Source organism: Enoplosus armatus, chromosome 13 (assembly GCF_043641665.1).
Source record: "Enoplosus armatus isolate fEnoArm2 chromosome 13, fEnoArm2.hap1, whole genome shotgun sequence".
In the NCBI taxonomy this organism is placed as follows: domain Eukaryota; kingdom Metazoa; phylum Chordata; class Actinopteri; order Centrarchiformes; family Enoplosidae; genus Enoplosus; species Enoplosus armatus.
The window spans coordinates 3,363,762-3,378,142 of record NC_092192.1 but is presented as its reverse complement, the minus strand read 5'-3'; the positions used below and the strand labels follow the sequence as shown (position 1 = coordinate 3,378,142).

General features: G+C 41.8%; 2 protein-coding genes across 2 annotated transcripts in view; one reads left to right on the top strand and one right to left on the bottom strand.

Moving 5' to 3' along the window:
• clip2 (CAP-GLY domain containing linker protein 2) overlaps positions 1 to 1,652 on the bottom strand; it is a 31,189-nt gene extending 29,537 nt beyond the window's left edge. The window contains exon 1 of the mRNA XM_070917609.1: positions 1,538 to 1,652. Within this exon, the coding sequence (XP_070773710.1) occupies positions 1,538 to 1,652 (115 nt within the window). The remainder of the gene's footprint in view (positions 1 to 1,537) is intronic.
• Positions 1,653 to 11,228: 9,576 nt separating this feature from the next.
• On the top strand, positions 11,229 to 12,050 carry cldn2 (claudin 2). The gene has a single exon (XM_070917833.1). It carries the CDS (start codon positions 11,229 to 11,231, stop codon positions 12,048 to 12,050), a length of 822 nt encoding a protein of 273 aa, XP_070773934.1.
• The last annotated feature ends 2,331 nt before the right edge of the window (positions 12,051 to 14,381 follow it).

The following is a 14,381-nucleotide window of genomic DNA, read 5'->3' as shown; positions in this document are numbered from 1 at the left end:
TTTAGCAGAAACAGAACTAACATGTGCGTGTGAGGCTGGCGGGACGGCGCTGTCATGTGAGCTAAAACTGGGGAGGATAAACAGTGCGGCCGCATTTAAGGGCGAGAGCAGCTGTGATTACTTTCTGCAGGCAGGGGCTGTAATTTTGATTCTGAATGTTTTCTGTCTAATTTTGGTTAGTAGTCAGTTTTTCAGTAGCTGTAAGGTCAAAGTCGTGCATGAAGTGAGACACGTGTGCACATTTCACCATTTCATGTCGTGAGTTCTGATAAAGCGTAAGCCTGGAGATTTTGTTATTGTCAACAAATCCCATTAAGAGACCAAAAGCAACAGTCCGTCTGTCAGTACTTTACGACTTTCCTAATGAAGGAACATGTCAGTCAGTGGAACAGTGTGGCTCACTGATGTGTTTTCAATAGTTTTTGGACAACAATGGGGCTCTGTGAGGGGAGTAAGCCTTGGATACACACACAATACTTCTTTGTACGATCAATTTATTAGTGCTTTTGATTGGTTGATGATAATAAAAACAGAGAATATCACTTATCCTTGTGTATTCTCTTCCAGATAGTCTTAATAAAGCTGTTTTGTATTTTCAGACTTTTGTATTCCTTGCAAGCGGATGATGATGCTTTAAAGTGCTGTGTTTTTGGAGCTGTGGGTCATAAAATATATTTTCCTAAAAGGCATTAAATGAATGATCCTCATACTTACAATGTAATTATAATAATATAATTAATCTGCTTTTTAGCAAGTAAATTCTAAATGTGTTTAAAGCAGCACCAACACTGATATATATCATCGTCTTATTGAGTTGATATGACAAACATCCAGCAGACGCAGAGCAACATCATCATTCACTCTGCTTTTGGTTTGGTGTCTACCAGCTCCGCTACGTTCACCAGCTAGTTGCTAACATTGTCTGAATTCTGTTTAGTGCTGGACATGAAACGTACACGTCGTGTATTTATCAGAGCTGTCACAGTGAAAACAAAACAATAAGCTGAAAGACACTAAAACGCTCCATAGAGCTGAGGGGAGCTGCAGTCAGGTGATAATCCAGGGGGGGTTCGTCATACTACTGACCCCTTTCACATTTCACATTCATTGAATCCATTTTTAATATTAAAAAATAAATATTAGTGCAAGTCAATACACAAGAGATAACCCACATAAAACCTACACTTAACATAACAGAGAGAACATTAGTTTCAGTTGGATGAAAGTCTCTCTGGCTGAAACATGATTATTTATTATTTTCTATATAAATGTGCATTATTTTAAATGCAGAGAGTGCGGCACCCATCCAAACTGCTGAAAGCTCACAAGAACAAAAGTTGCATTGGACATCTTCGTAAATACACTGAAGATTGAGTTAAAGAAAACACCTCCCAGCTTCCGTGTGCATGTAATCTAATGCAGCTGCTGCACTGAGTCATTAACACAAATAAACGGTCCAAGACGCTTCCGGTAGAGATAGCTGGAAGACATAAATTCCTTATATTTTCCACAGGGTCAGAAGAAGGAAGTAACTTACTGTCTTTAGGGACAACGGGGCTGGAAGTTCCACCCGCTGAGGTCCTTCCCACTGGGCTGGAATGCTTGGGCCCCCGGCCAGGGATTTTCAGACCACTGGACTTGAGCATATTCATTCTACAGAAGCAGAGACACGTCCAGGATCTGAGAGCTCCTCCCTGGGTGATGAAGGCTTGTGGACCAGGCACTAGATGTGGGAGTGGTGGCTGTCGCTCTCCATGTTTAGCTGTTGGAATGAGAACGGGAGGGTAAGGCAAGACATAAATACAGGAACAATTAACTGAAATAACAGGTAAATGAGCAGAATGAGGGCTGATCTAAAAGATGCATGCTTCAAGTGCATGCTTATGTGTCACCCAAAGCAAACCTGACCAATGGATTTGTCCAAGGTTTTCAAACATTTGTGCAATTTCAAATCTTATCACGACTTGGAAACTTTATTATATTTTATATTTTGTGCATACTTTAGATCTGTGCACGGATTCATGGTTCACCAAAGTATCAGCTTAGGGCAGCATCACAGGGGTCGGGATCCACTTAGGAGGCCGACTGGTCTCATTTCTTCCTGTTTTTTTTTCTTGTGAAAGTTCACTTGTTTGGTTGTTAAAGGGCTCCTAACTCCTGCTCACATGAGGCCATAAACCGTGACAAGGGGCCGAAAATAAAATAAAAATGTTGGGAAGCACTGACTTAAAAGAAACCCTTGTGCTGTGATGGGATTTTTTACAGAATGTAGATTTCATTTCTATTTCTGGTCTTCATTCATACTTTACTCTCAACAATAATGACATAAAACAAAAAAAAAACCCCATCTAACTGGGATTTGTTTACAATCAATAATCTGAAATACTCCTCCATACCATTCCCAACTGGCACCAGTAATGTGGGAGGCTTCACTGGTAACAGAAAGACATCCATGCACAGTGGGCTTATTTATTTCTGGCTACCAATATGTTCACGTGTGTGTTGCTGGCTGATCATTAAAGCAAAACTAAAGGTAGGGACAGAAATGAATGAGATGAAGGCTCTTTTCCAAAATTGTAATACCACTACTACCACCACTGTAGTGCCCCTGAGCAAGGCAAGCAGCCCTCAGCTGGAGCATCTCATTAATGACCAACCAAACACTGTAGAGACACTCCTACAGATCACATGTTTTAACTTCATATTTACCTGTGCTGCTACAATAAGCCTGTTATTATCGTGGTTATCATTACATTTGTCTCAGTAAATGTATTATCATTAATGTAATATATTATTTCATGGTTAACTTATCAAAATCAGCAGAGTAATAATATGACAGAGCCAATGTAGGCCGGTGCCCAAGTGGAGCATGGCCTACAAATCATGGCCCACGTCCCATTAAGAAGATATAATGCTGTTATAGCCTACAATAAACAACACACATCTGGTTTAGGCTTTTAAACTAAACAGGAGTGAAAGCAAGCAGGTTTCAGACACAGCTAGTTCATCATTCTCCATAATATTTACTCTCATCCAGATAATGGAGAAAGAAAAAAGAGGCATTTCATATTAGGGCAATCAATCCTATTAAAGCTGTCGAGAATGATGGTTTTGTTATAACTGGAGTCAAAATAAGGCCCCGGAGTGTCGACTGCTCTGGTTTTCATTTGGCCTAAGCTGTTCTTCATGCGGGCCTGAATTCATTTTCCAATCCACAGCTGATTTTAGTGGAAACAAGATGAAAGCATTGGGATGATAATGCGCACCTCAACAAAATGTAACACAACGCCAGTTTGATCCATTGTTGTAGCTACTGCGGCAACGTGGTCCAGACTGTCCTTCACTGTAGCCCTCAGTCCCTCCCAGCAACAACGAAAAATGACATAAAAGCACATTAATGCAGGAAAATACTCACCTTTCTGTGTGAAATTGCAGCGTCCGAGGGGTGTCCGACAACCGGCGAACTTTCAATTTCCTTGCCAGGAAAAGGGGGCTTAGTGGTTGCCACTCCCTGGGATGCAAATATGGATGCTGAGCAGAAGCTGAAAGGGAGAGTCAGCGTGGATCAGCGGATGATGGCAACAACTGCACGGTGTCGGCAACACACCGGTGATGGCTTAGCAGTTAGCCTGCCGGTTCATTTTTCGGGGTGCGAGCTAAAGCAGCTACCAAAGAGCGAAGATAGTCGACATGTATCGCAGTTTTCGGGAGCCGCTCACTGGCACACGGGTTCCTGACGGTTTCCGAAACGAAACGCAGCATCAGCAACAGTCAAACCCAACTTTTCTGTTGTCTGGCTCGGATTAAACACGCTAACAGTCTCGGTTTGGACTCCCGGATAACCTTAGCTATTTCCCCGGCCTCTCCTCGCTCTTGTCGGTGTCCCCGCAGTGGTATCGGGTTTGTTGGGCTAGCACAGCCTCCCTCTGACTCAACCCACCGGCTAGACTGAACAAAGGGGCTGGGAAGCAGAGCCTCCTGGGGGTATGATGAGACTGAGTAAACTACAGTCTAGCTCATCTCCGTGACGTTCTCTGATTGAAAGTATGGAGATTTAGACAAGACCACGCTAACTGGTCAAAATACATGACTCACAAAGCATGACTCAATACATTTCACAGTCACTGGTACTATTTTTATATTCGGCAACAATAAAATCAACAACAAACAACTTTTTTCGCAATAACATGCCACATTTATGATGCTGCTCCCAGTGTTCCCATCCGCCTTCGACGGTGCATCTTCAAATGGGAAACATCTGGCCTACCAATTATAAAAGTCAAACTTTCACGCGAATACAGTGCTGTTTAAAGCAGTATGCGTCCACCGAACTGAAAATACTTAATATTGTTTCATAAAAATATCTTAATTCAAATAAAACTACTCCTGTACTTTTGCAAATAAGTAAGAAAACATTAAATAGTGTAAATCCTAACTGCAGTTTGGTGTAGGGTTCTCTTTGAGACCGAGCACAGACCAGCTGTAGACAGCCTGTGTGAGATGTCTGAAACATAACGACTGTATGGAAGAATGATGGGGCCAATCCAGCGGTTCACACTCAATGGCCACGGTCAACACGTGAACCCATATAAACGCGTGGGCGATTCATTCTCATATTTCTCTGACACTGTGGGCGGGGCCACACCCGTATATATGGCTCGCTTCGGTGTTTCCGGCCAGATTTAAAACACTGGGATTGGTCCGCTTGTCTGCTCCTGGGAGTGTCCCAGTTTGACAGCCGTGCCGCGAAATAGAGACCTCTACTGCTGCACTGCACACACTGATCCGGTGCCAACGACCCCCCCTCACGGTCTCATGTCACCTGTTTTTACCTGCTGGGATGTAAATAAGTACATTTACTCAAGTACTATTTTGAGGTACTTGCACGCCTACTTTACTTGAGTATTTCCGTTTTATGCTACGTCATACTTCTACTCTACCAGCTGCAACATTAAAAGTGATGAACACATTAATGCATCACTAATTATAATCCAGTAATATAATTCACATTATTTTGAAAAGGGACATTCTGCATAATGAGTACTTTTACTTTTGATACTGATTTTGATGCCAATACTTTTGTACTTTGAAAACAAGAGTATTTTTTACACTGTAGTATTGCTACTTTTACTTACTAGTAAAATATCTGAATACTTCTTCCACCATTGGTTTTACCTTACCTTACCTTGGCTCCATTGTTTATGTTGTTACTCATTTAGTCGAGTTAAAGGAACAGCTCCACAGTTTTGGCCGCAATGAGCAGCAATGTTGGAGCTGCATGGGACATTTAGCTTAGCACAAGTTACATGGTTAATTAGACAGCCCTATTAAACATTTTGAACGTGTGAAGACTGAGTAGCTGTTAGTCTTTCTATTGACCACTAGAGGTCTCTAAAGTTCTGTAAAGGAGCCAACTGCTGCATGTTATTTATGTGAGACCTCAGGTCAGTGAAAATCATTTCTCACCTGTTGCTGAATGTTTGCTCTGGCACACCTGAAGCTAGTGTGAAAGATTAAACATCAGAGCAGAGTTAAGACATGAAGTTTGTAGTGATTCAAATACACAGTCTCTTATATATATATTTTAAATAAATCTCTTTTGTTGCTGATGGAATAAAGAACTGGTCCACTGCAGCTTTTACATGTGATACTGGGTTTGCCGGGTGTTGTTTCAAAATGATGAATGTTTTCTTTAATGGTGTGAGAACAACAAATGACCCTAATTGTGAATTATTTTCCTGTCCCTGGCTGTCCAAGTTATATAATTTCACAGACAATTTTGCAGGATTAAGACTGAAAATTGCCCAAATAAAAGAAATGTGAATTTACCTGTTTTTTCAGTGAGTGAAAAAGGTTCATTTCTCATGTTCTCAAAACTGTTCTGAATGCAGATTCTTTCTACTGAATTCCTGTCTTGCAGTGTGTGTGTTGGGGTCCTACAGGGGGGCATGTCCATACAGGAGTCCTGAGGTGTGAGCACCTCTCTGCGACCCTCGACAAACTGACAACAGATCAGTTTCACACAAGGTCACAGTGAGGCTGGAGGACTGTAATAAAGACCAACTGTGTAATTTGTTATTGCATATAAAATATATTTGACTCAACAGATGAGACACTGAACATGTAATATGTAATATGAAATGAAAACAAAGTAACGACGAATAAAACACAATATATAATATGAAAGGCAACATGATTTATTGTGTATATCTGTGCCCTTTTAGTTTGGATCTGTTCTTTATCATTCAGAAAACATCACATCAAGTTTAACCTGAAGACATTTAACTCAATGAAGTCCCTGAATCCACCACCCAGCACTCTGCTTCTCTCTCTTATCATCAGCAGGTTCAAATAAAGGGTTCATAAACCATCTAGCTGGCTCAGTACCGCCATCTAGTGACACAAGACGCAGGCTACGTCCTCCTCCACACAAATCAAGATCTCTTTTGTGTCACACAGATTTAAATTCAATAATTTCAGTTTTTCCCCTTTCATATTCCTTCTTAAACATGTTCAAACTCAGTGGTTGTCCTGTTCCCCTGGTGTGAGACAACAGTGTCCACATACTTTCTCATAGAGGGTGTTTTTAAACCCTACAGGATTAAATAGATAATATTCATTCAATAAAACTGCAGTGTTGGGGGATTTTCAATCAACTTCCCAAAAAGTGAACCTACTGAAGATAGAAGATACATAAGATATTCACCTGAAGACGGCGATGACTAATTTGTGAGTTTTGGGGGCCCCTGGTGGCCCATAGTGGTATGTGCAGTTACACACATGAATAGCTACAATCATAAACAACAAAAAAAATACAGATCAGACAGAGAAGAATTGTTGGGAAGGTTTTACAGCCAGTTTTACAGCTCTCCTCCACCGGAGGAGTGCATCTTGTCTTCAGGATACTTAGATAGCCTGCAGCGATGGCAACAGTCCAGGTAGGATGGTGTTCGTCCATGAGGAGTTCTGTAGGTAACAAGCAGTGGTGGAATGTAACTTAGTACATTTACTTAAGTACAAATTTGAGGTACTTATACTTTACTTGAGTCTTTTCTTTTCATGCCATTTCACACCTCTACTCTCTATGTTTATCTGACAGCTTTAGTTACTTTACAAATCAATATTTTTGCATACAAAATATATGTAGAGCTTATAAAATATGATGTTTTGTTATAAATTAAACTACCCAACAGTTTGTACGAGTACAGACAACTATTCTGATAATCGTTCAAGGCGTTTCTCATGAAAAAAACATTTCATGGTTCCAGCTTCACAAACGTAATCATTTAAATTTATTTTGAACAAGCATTGTGAAGGCGTCACAGTAATTGTGATGGCATTTGTCACCACACACTTTTCAGATTTTCTAAAAAACCAAACAATCAATCAATTAATAGAGAAAATAATCAGCAGATTAATCCATGATGAAAATAAGTTTAGTTACAGTCTGATACAAAATAGTTCAACATGAACTTTTCCACCTCAACCAACTACAACAGTAAAATCCTGCTTTTATGTTGAAGCATGAAGATAATTATCTTATGATATATATATTTTCTGCATTGAGTACTATTTAGTTTTAATACTTCAAGTACATTTACCTGATAATACTTTCAATGCACAACTTTTACTTGTAACAGAGTATTTTCTTCTTTTTTTTTTTTTACAGTGTAGTATTAGTACTTTTACTTCAGTGAATCAGAATACTTCCTCCACCTCTGGCAATAAGCAGCAGCTTGTAGTCTGGCCTGAATTCTTCTCGTTCCTGTAAGAACTCTTTTTTATTTTAGACTCAGAACTGAACTTTACAATCCAACTCTGAGGCAGCTGTTTGGGGAAGACCCTTTCCTGTTTCAACACAACAATGCCCCCCCCATGCACAACAACTCGTTTTCCCAGTTTCACGTAGAAGAACTTCGTCCTGACCTCAACCCCGTCCAACACCTGTGGGATGAACTGACAACGTGTAACGTTCAGACGTCCACATAGTGCATGCTTCTCTGTTTCGGAGAAGTTTACGAAGTTACACCACCAAAAGTTTGTCTGATGTCGATGGTTATGATATTATAGTTAGCATTATTCATCGTTATATTCTGTGTTCCTCTCATTCATTCATAGTAACTGACCTCCAGCCAGTCACAACAGAATAACAGAGGGTCACGGGCACATGACCTGAGCTGCCTCATTAATATGCAGATGTGTGTCCGGATAAAGCCCCTCTGTGATTCATAATAATGGCTCTGTGTTTCTGAGTGTGTGGACGTTGCCCTCTCAGTCCACTTCGTAGGGGGAAGTGACTGGATTACACGCTAATCCCATTATGATGCTGCTGCTATGCGAGGGCCAGTTGGAGGGATTAGAAACCAAAGGCTCGAGCTTCAGGACAGGATCAGCAGCAAGCTGGACGACTGTAACGACTGACACTGATACAGACACTAATGGCACAAGTGGACAGTTTAGATGACAGCGCCACTGACCGACAAGGGAGGGCATGTCTCTTTATCTGTCATCTGGAGACACACTGACATGGTATGTATTACTTGTATTCATGATTTACGTTTCTGTAGCTCTCAGGCGTCAGCAGTTTTCAAGTGGACAACCCAGCAAACAGCTGATGGATGATGACGTGCAGGAGGCAGCCAAGTTTGGTGTCAGCTTAAATGAGCAGTAAAGTCACACTATGTTATGGCAGGGTAAAAAAAACTGTCTGATAGCTAGAACAGTTTGTATGCGGAAGTGTTATCATGGAGCATCAAGGTAACATTTTAAACTGGGTGATTTTGGCGTCACATGTTAAACGGGTGAATTAAGATTTAAAAAGAAATTCAGTTTGTGATCTCTGGAGGTTCGTCTGAAGAAAGCTCTGATGAATTTTGTTGTAAAAGGCCAAAAACCCGTTGAGCCATTGGAGGAAAAACTCACTCAACAATGAGTGAATGAACAAATGAATACGGCCTTAATCAACGGACAAAGTCATGAATTCACTGCCTGAGCGAATAAAGGAATAAGAGAGAAGGGAAGAAGGAAGCAACGGACCAACTCATTGTTTAGCTTTTAGTCTGCCGTCTTCCTTCAATGTCAAAAATTAGATTAAGATAAAAACAAATGATTTTAAAAGCAGTGAAATTATTCCTCCGTCCTCATCTCTCTTGCTTCACGCTGCTTTATTCCATCACTGACTTTAATTAAACACAAAAGAAAGCTCACAAGCAATTTTTGGGGGATTTCTGCAGACTGAACACAGCCTCCAGAACATGCTCTTTTCATCAAAGTAATGAGACACTTGCTGAATTAAACATTTTTCACTCAACTATACAGAAGACTAATATCCTGTAATATTCATTCTCTCACAGCGGTCTGCTGAGCGTGTCGTTGTTGGACCGAGCTGCCGCCGATGGTGTACCGTCTGTTTTGGAGATATGACCGATGAGAGAATGATTAACCTGGCTGGCAATGAAGATGTACGTGTGTGTGTGTGTGTGTCGCTGTCAGTGTGTGTGTGTGTGTGTGTGTACATGACAGGAGGTGAAGGTCTGGATGAGGGACAGAGATCACACACTTAAACAAAGACAGCAGAGCATCTGACCCAGACAGAAACGAGAGACAGTGACAGAGAGACAATATGCAGGGACACAGACTGTAACGGTGTCTATTGTCCTGCATTATTGGTGCTTTTAAGTGAGTAGCCTTTTTGCAACAGGCGGTATATCGAATTCAAAGGATTGTATTTCTTGTTCTAAAAGTGTTTTTTGGCTCGCTTGGTCCAGTGCAGCCAGCAGAGTAAGTGCCATTTACAAGTACAGCAGCAGCACAACAGCTGCGACTATGTCAAGGTCTGAGGAAGCAGTCAGAGCCTGATACAGCAAGCAAAAAAAACCAAACATTTTCTTCCTACTGGAGAAGCAGGAGCAGGTTCAACAGAAATACCAGTGGTGAGTACAGGCTGCAGGGTCTACTGTGTCTTCATCCTCTACCTCCTCATCCTCTGCTCCAGCTGCAACTTCAGCCCCTGCAGCAAACGAATATAATCAAATCCACAACCAGTCCAGCGTCTGGCTCTTCCATAATCTGCGGCAGTCTCAGGTAATGTATGAATGTGGGCTTGCGTGCGTGTGTGTGTGTGTGTGTGTGTGTGTGTGTGTGTGTGTTTGGTACATATTGCTGTATTTTCAGGTGACACAATAATGTCAATACCTCATGGAATATGACTTCGACTCTGAATTGATTCAGTCACTGTATTAGAAAGATGGATGTTTTGGCTTGAATGCCACTTAGCAGAATTTAAATAATGTTTGGCAGTCAGGATTTTTTTTTTGCAAATCAACATGAGATTTGCTAACAGAGTCTCAAAAGAGGCAAATCATCTCATCATCATGCAGCTGAACTGGTCAAAAAACGATGCAACATTTGGGGAACAGTCTTATAATCTTACACCAAACTAAACTGCATGAAATAGGAGGAAGAGCGATCACAAAGTTAAGTTAACCGACGGTGACGTGACAAACATGTACAGTATATATACTGTACAAATAAATCCTGTTGACTGACACGCCATTGAGCCAGCGTTGCAATGGTGAACCAGTTAACCAGAAGAATAAGAAGTATCTGGTTTGAGTTGAAACGTGCTGAAGAAGGATTAGTATTTGTTGGACTTTGCCACACAGCTTCCCGGACACAGGTAGGCCTAACGCGGCCTTAACGTCATATCTTACAGACCGTATGAGGCAGTAACATCCTAGTTCTGTAGGCGAATTAGTAACTCTGAGTCAGAGATAACAGGAATTTCTGACTAATATGTCCCTCTTGGCGAAAAGGATTACAAATATCAACAAACCAGTGGCAAAATGGCTGAATGCCACGTTTGCTGGCTCTAAATAAAATCCAGCTAATCAAAAGTGAGCTAAAGTACGTCACACTGTTTGTATGTGATTCACTAACAAACCACAGTTATCAGAAACATGTGAGCATGAGTGTTAGTAGAAATTGTGTGACAAGAAAGCGAGCAGCGGGGGGGAATATGAACACTGTCGACAGCATGAAACCACTAGATTAGCCTGCTTGACAGTTAGCGAGCTAACAAAGCCAAGAAACAGCTGCTTGTTCGGGTTAGCTGACCTGAAGCTGCACTTTCTAACACTTTTCTAAGTAACAGAAATGTTCCCGCAGGGTCAGTTTGTTCATCTCTTCTCTGTGTTTGCTTTTGGGTCTCCTCCATCACAGTTGTTGCCATGGCATCAGCAGCTCTGGAGCTGATGGGCTTCTTCCTGGGCCTGCTGGGGTTGCTGGGTACCTTGGTTGCCACAGTGCTACCATACTGGCAGATTTCTGCCCACATCGGCTCTAACATCGTCACAGCCGTGGCCAACATGAGGGGCCTGTGGATGGAGTGCGTCTACCAGAGCACAGGGGCCTTCCAGTGCGAGACCTACAACTCCATGCTGGCCCTGCCCGCCGATCTGCAGGCCTCTCGTGCCCTCATGGTCATCTCCCTCGTGCTGTCTGTCCTGGCCATTGCCATGGCAGTCCTGGGGATGCAGTGCACCCTCTGCTTGGAGGGCTCAGGTGCAGTTAAGAGTCGTGTGGCAGGCGCAGGCGGGGGCTTATTCCTTGCTGCGGGCTTCCTGGCACTCATACCGGTGGCGTGGACCACACATGAGGTGGTCCAGACCTTCTACCGACCCAACATACCCTCCAGCATGAAGTTTGAGCTGGGGGAGTGTTTGTATGTTGGTCTGGCCTCTGCGCTCCTCTCCATGCTGGGAGGGGGGATGCTGTGTGTGTCATGCTGGGAGGAGCAGGATGGCGGTCGTGGTAGACGGCACGGTGGAGGGTATCCATACCCAACAGGAGGCGGCATGCCGGGCACAGGATTACGGGCAACCTCACAGACCTACCGCAACCCCACCCTGCAGGTGGGGGGCACCAACACAGCAGGCAGGGGGCAGACGCTGGTCCGCAGTACCAGTGGCAGCTCCCAGTTGAGTGCTCACGGAGTCCAGGGAGCCAAGAAGCCCACTGCGGCAGGATATGACATCACAGGATACGTCTGAGGTTACTGTCACTCCATCACACCTTTAAATGTGGTCCCCTGACAACTTTTGTTCGTTTAAATGTATTTATGAATATATTTTTAATCGAATGTTGTCGCTATCTGCTCGACGGAGCAACGAGATGAATTAATTGCACGAACATGCAAATGAGAGCTGAGTCAGTCGTGTCACAGGAATCTGGCTTGTCACAGTGTGTTTGACCACTTTCTGCAATCGGTGGTGGATCCTTTTTTAAAGCTTTTTAAAACGTTTTTTAAATAAAGTGGAACTGTAGCATTTCAGAGGAGGACTGTCTGCGAGAAAGTGACGACAAGCAACATAATTAGATTGCAACAAACCATTTTTCAGTTTTTCTTTCTAAATGTCTCATCTTTTCCTGCAACATCTTTATAACTGTAGGATGTGACACGTTTAAATGACCTTGATAGCAACTCGTCTGTTATATAGAAAAGTCACATAAATGTGTGACACTCACAGAAAGATCAACAAGATTAAACAATAACCCGCGTACGTACATGACTGAAAACGTTCCAGTCTGCTGTCAGCTGAGAGTCCTCCCTGTGATATTATGCACATTTTATCCATCCATGCCTAAAGGTTTGGTGCCACATGGTGTCTATTGATTGATTGATTGGAGGTATACAGTTCTGCCTCAGCCGCTGCGTTCTTTCTATACATAAAACCAACCAATGCATTGATTGTTTTTGCTGGATGATGCATGCAGACACAAACTGCTTTGAGAAATGAAAAAGCAAAAGTCAAATTTAGAAACATGAATTGACTCTCTTGGATTCTTGGACTGTTTGAACATTTCATAATTCGGGCAGTCCAGTGTTGATTCTCTGCAAATATTTGCCCTAATTTTCAACATAAAACCTGAACCCAACCCTGATATTTCCCTGCAGAATACCTCTCACAGCGCTGTATCACCTGAAACTCACACATTTTATTGACACATTGAAGAGTAAAATTAGAAACAAACGTTTTCAAAGCTGTTTTCATGTTATAATTGTGTGCCTTATTATCATGACCACAGTGTGAAGATGTTATGTGTACTTGGGTTGACATTCAGTTTGGTATTTGCAGGCCACCATCTGAAAACTGTCTGCTGGTCAGTGGTGGAAGTATCCCTGAACTTGACATATCTTGGATATATATTTATACATATTGTACAGTACTGTGAAGATCACTAGTTTCACTTTTATTTGACCAGCCTGAGGATCCATGCCCCTGTAAAAACAGCCATCTGGACTCTGGTGTAAAATGTGTTTCACTATATTGGATACAAAAAATGACACGTGACATTGAGAACCCTCACCTGATCTCCAGACGTCACTTCTTTATCAGAGGGACAAACGGGGTGAAGCCAGGTATGGTCTTTTTGTTTCCGTCTCCCGATGTTTTGCTGATTATCAGGGATGTATTTACAGAACATACAACAACCTTTTGTCAACTGACTCAAACACAGCATCGAAACTGTTTCTAGTTTATTATTATTTTGAAATAAATGAGAACTTTTCTTATTGTCATTTGTTGAATGATCACTGTTTTATACGGCACGATAAACGCCTGATTTCTGAATGTGATATTGAGCACTATTGTCCCAAAATACAATATAGAGAGACAAGTCACAAAATATAAACATCAATAACATTTTCATTCCTTTAAGAAATGTAGGTCTGTATTGCATCGCAAATTATTTACCACAATATCTTGAAAACACAACTTTAAAGTATAAACATACAATAATATATATATATTATAGAGCAGATGTTAATAAATAAAGACTCAGGTGAGTTTCTGCTCGTGTTTTTACAGTCTAGAATGGGAAGAACGGCCTTGAACTGAAGGCAAACAGAAGATCGACACAAACAAACCTAAACAAACAAAGCCACTACTTTAGTCCCATCAATATGCAGCCTGAAAAGGTTGTTCTCAAAACATAAAAGTGCATTAGGTGATGACTGGATCTTGATCCTCTTTCAACTAGCAATCTGTGGTACAGGTTCCACTTGAATTAGTGCTGGTCTTGGGTCTGTGTTTTAACTTTTTATTGGGTCTGAGAGAACTTGAGAACAGTTTAGAGTTCAGAGTTTGAGCATGTTATTTTACAAAGGTCATTAGCATTGCAGGACTCCATATAGGCCTGTATATAGGCCAGGAAGCGAACTGGTTCAACCAACACACATTTGACCGAGAGAACATCTGAAGTAAGTGGACTAGGGACACACACACACACACACACACACACACACACACACACACACAGACTTTGAGGCTGTGGGAAAGACAAACACAATCTCAAAAACATACAGTAGATGATCCTGAGCA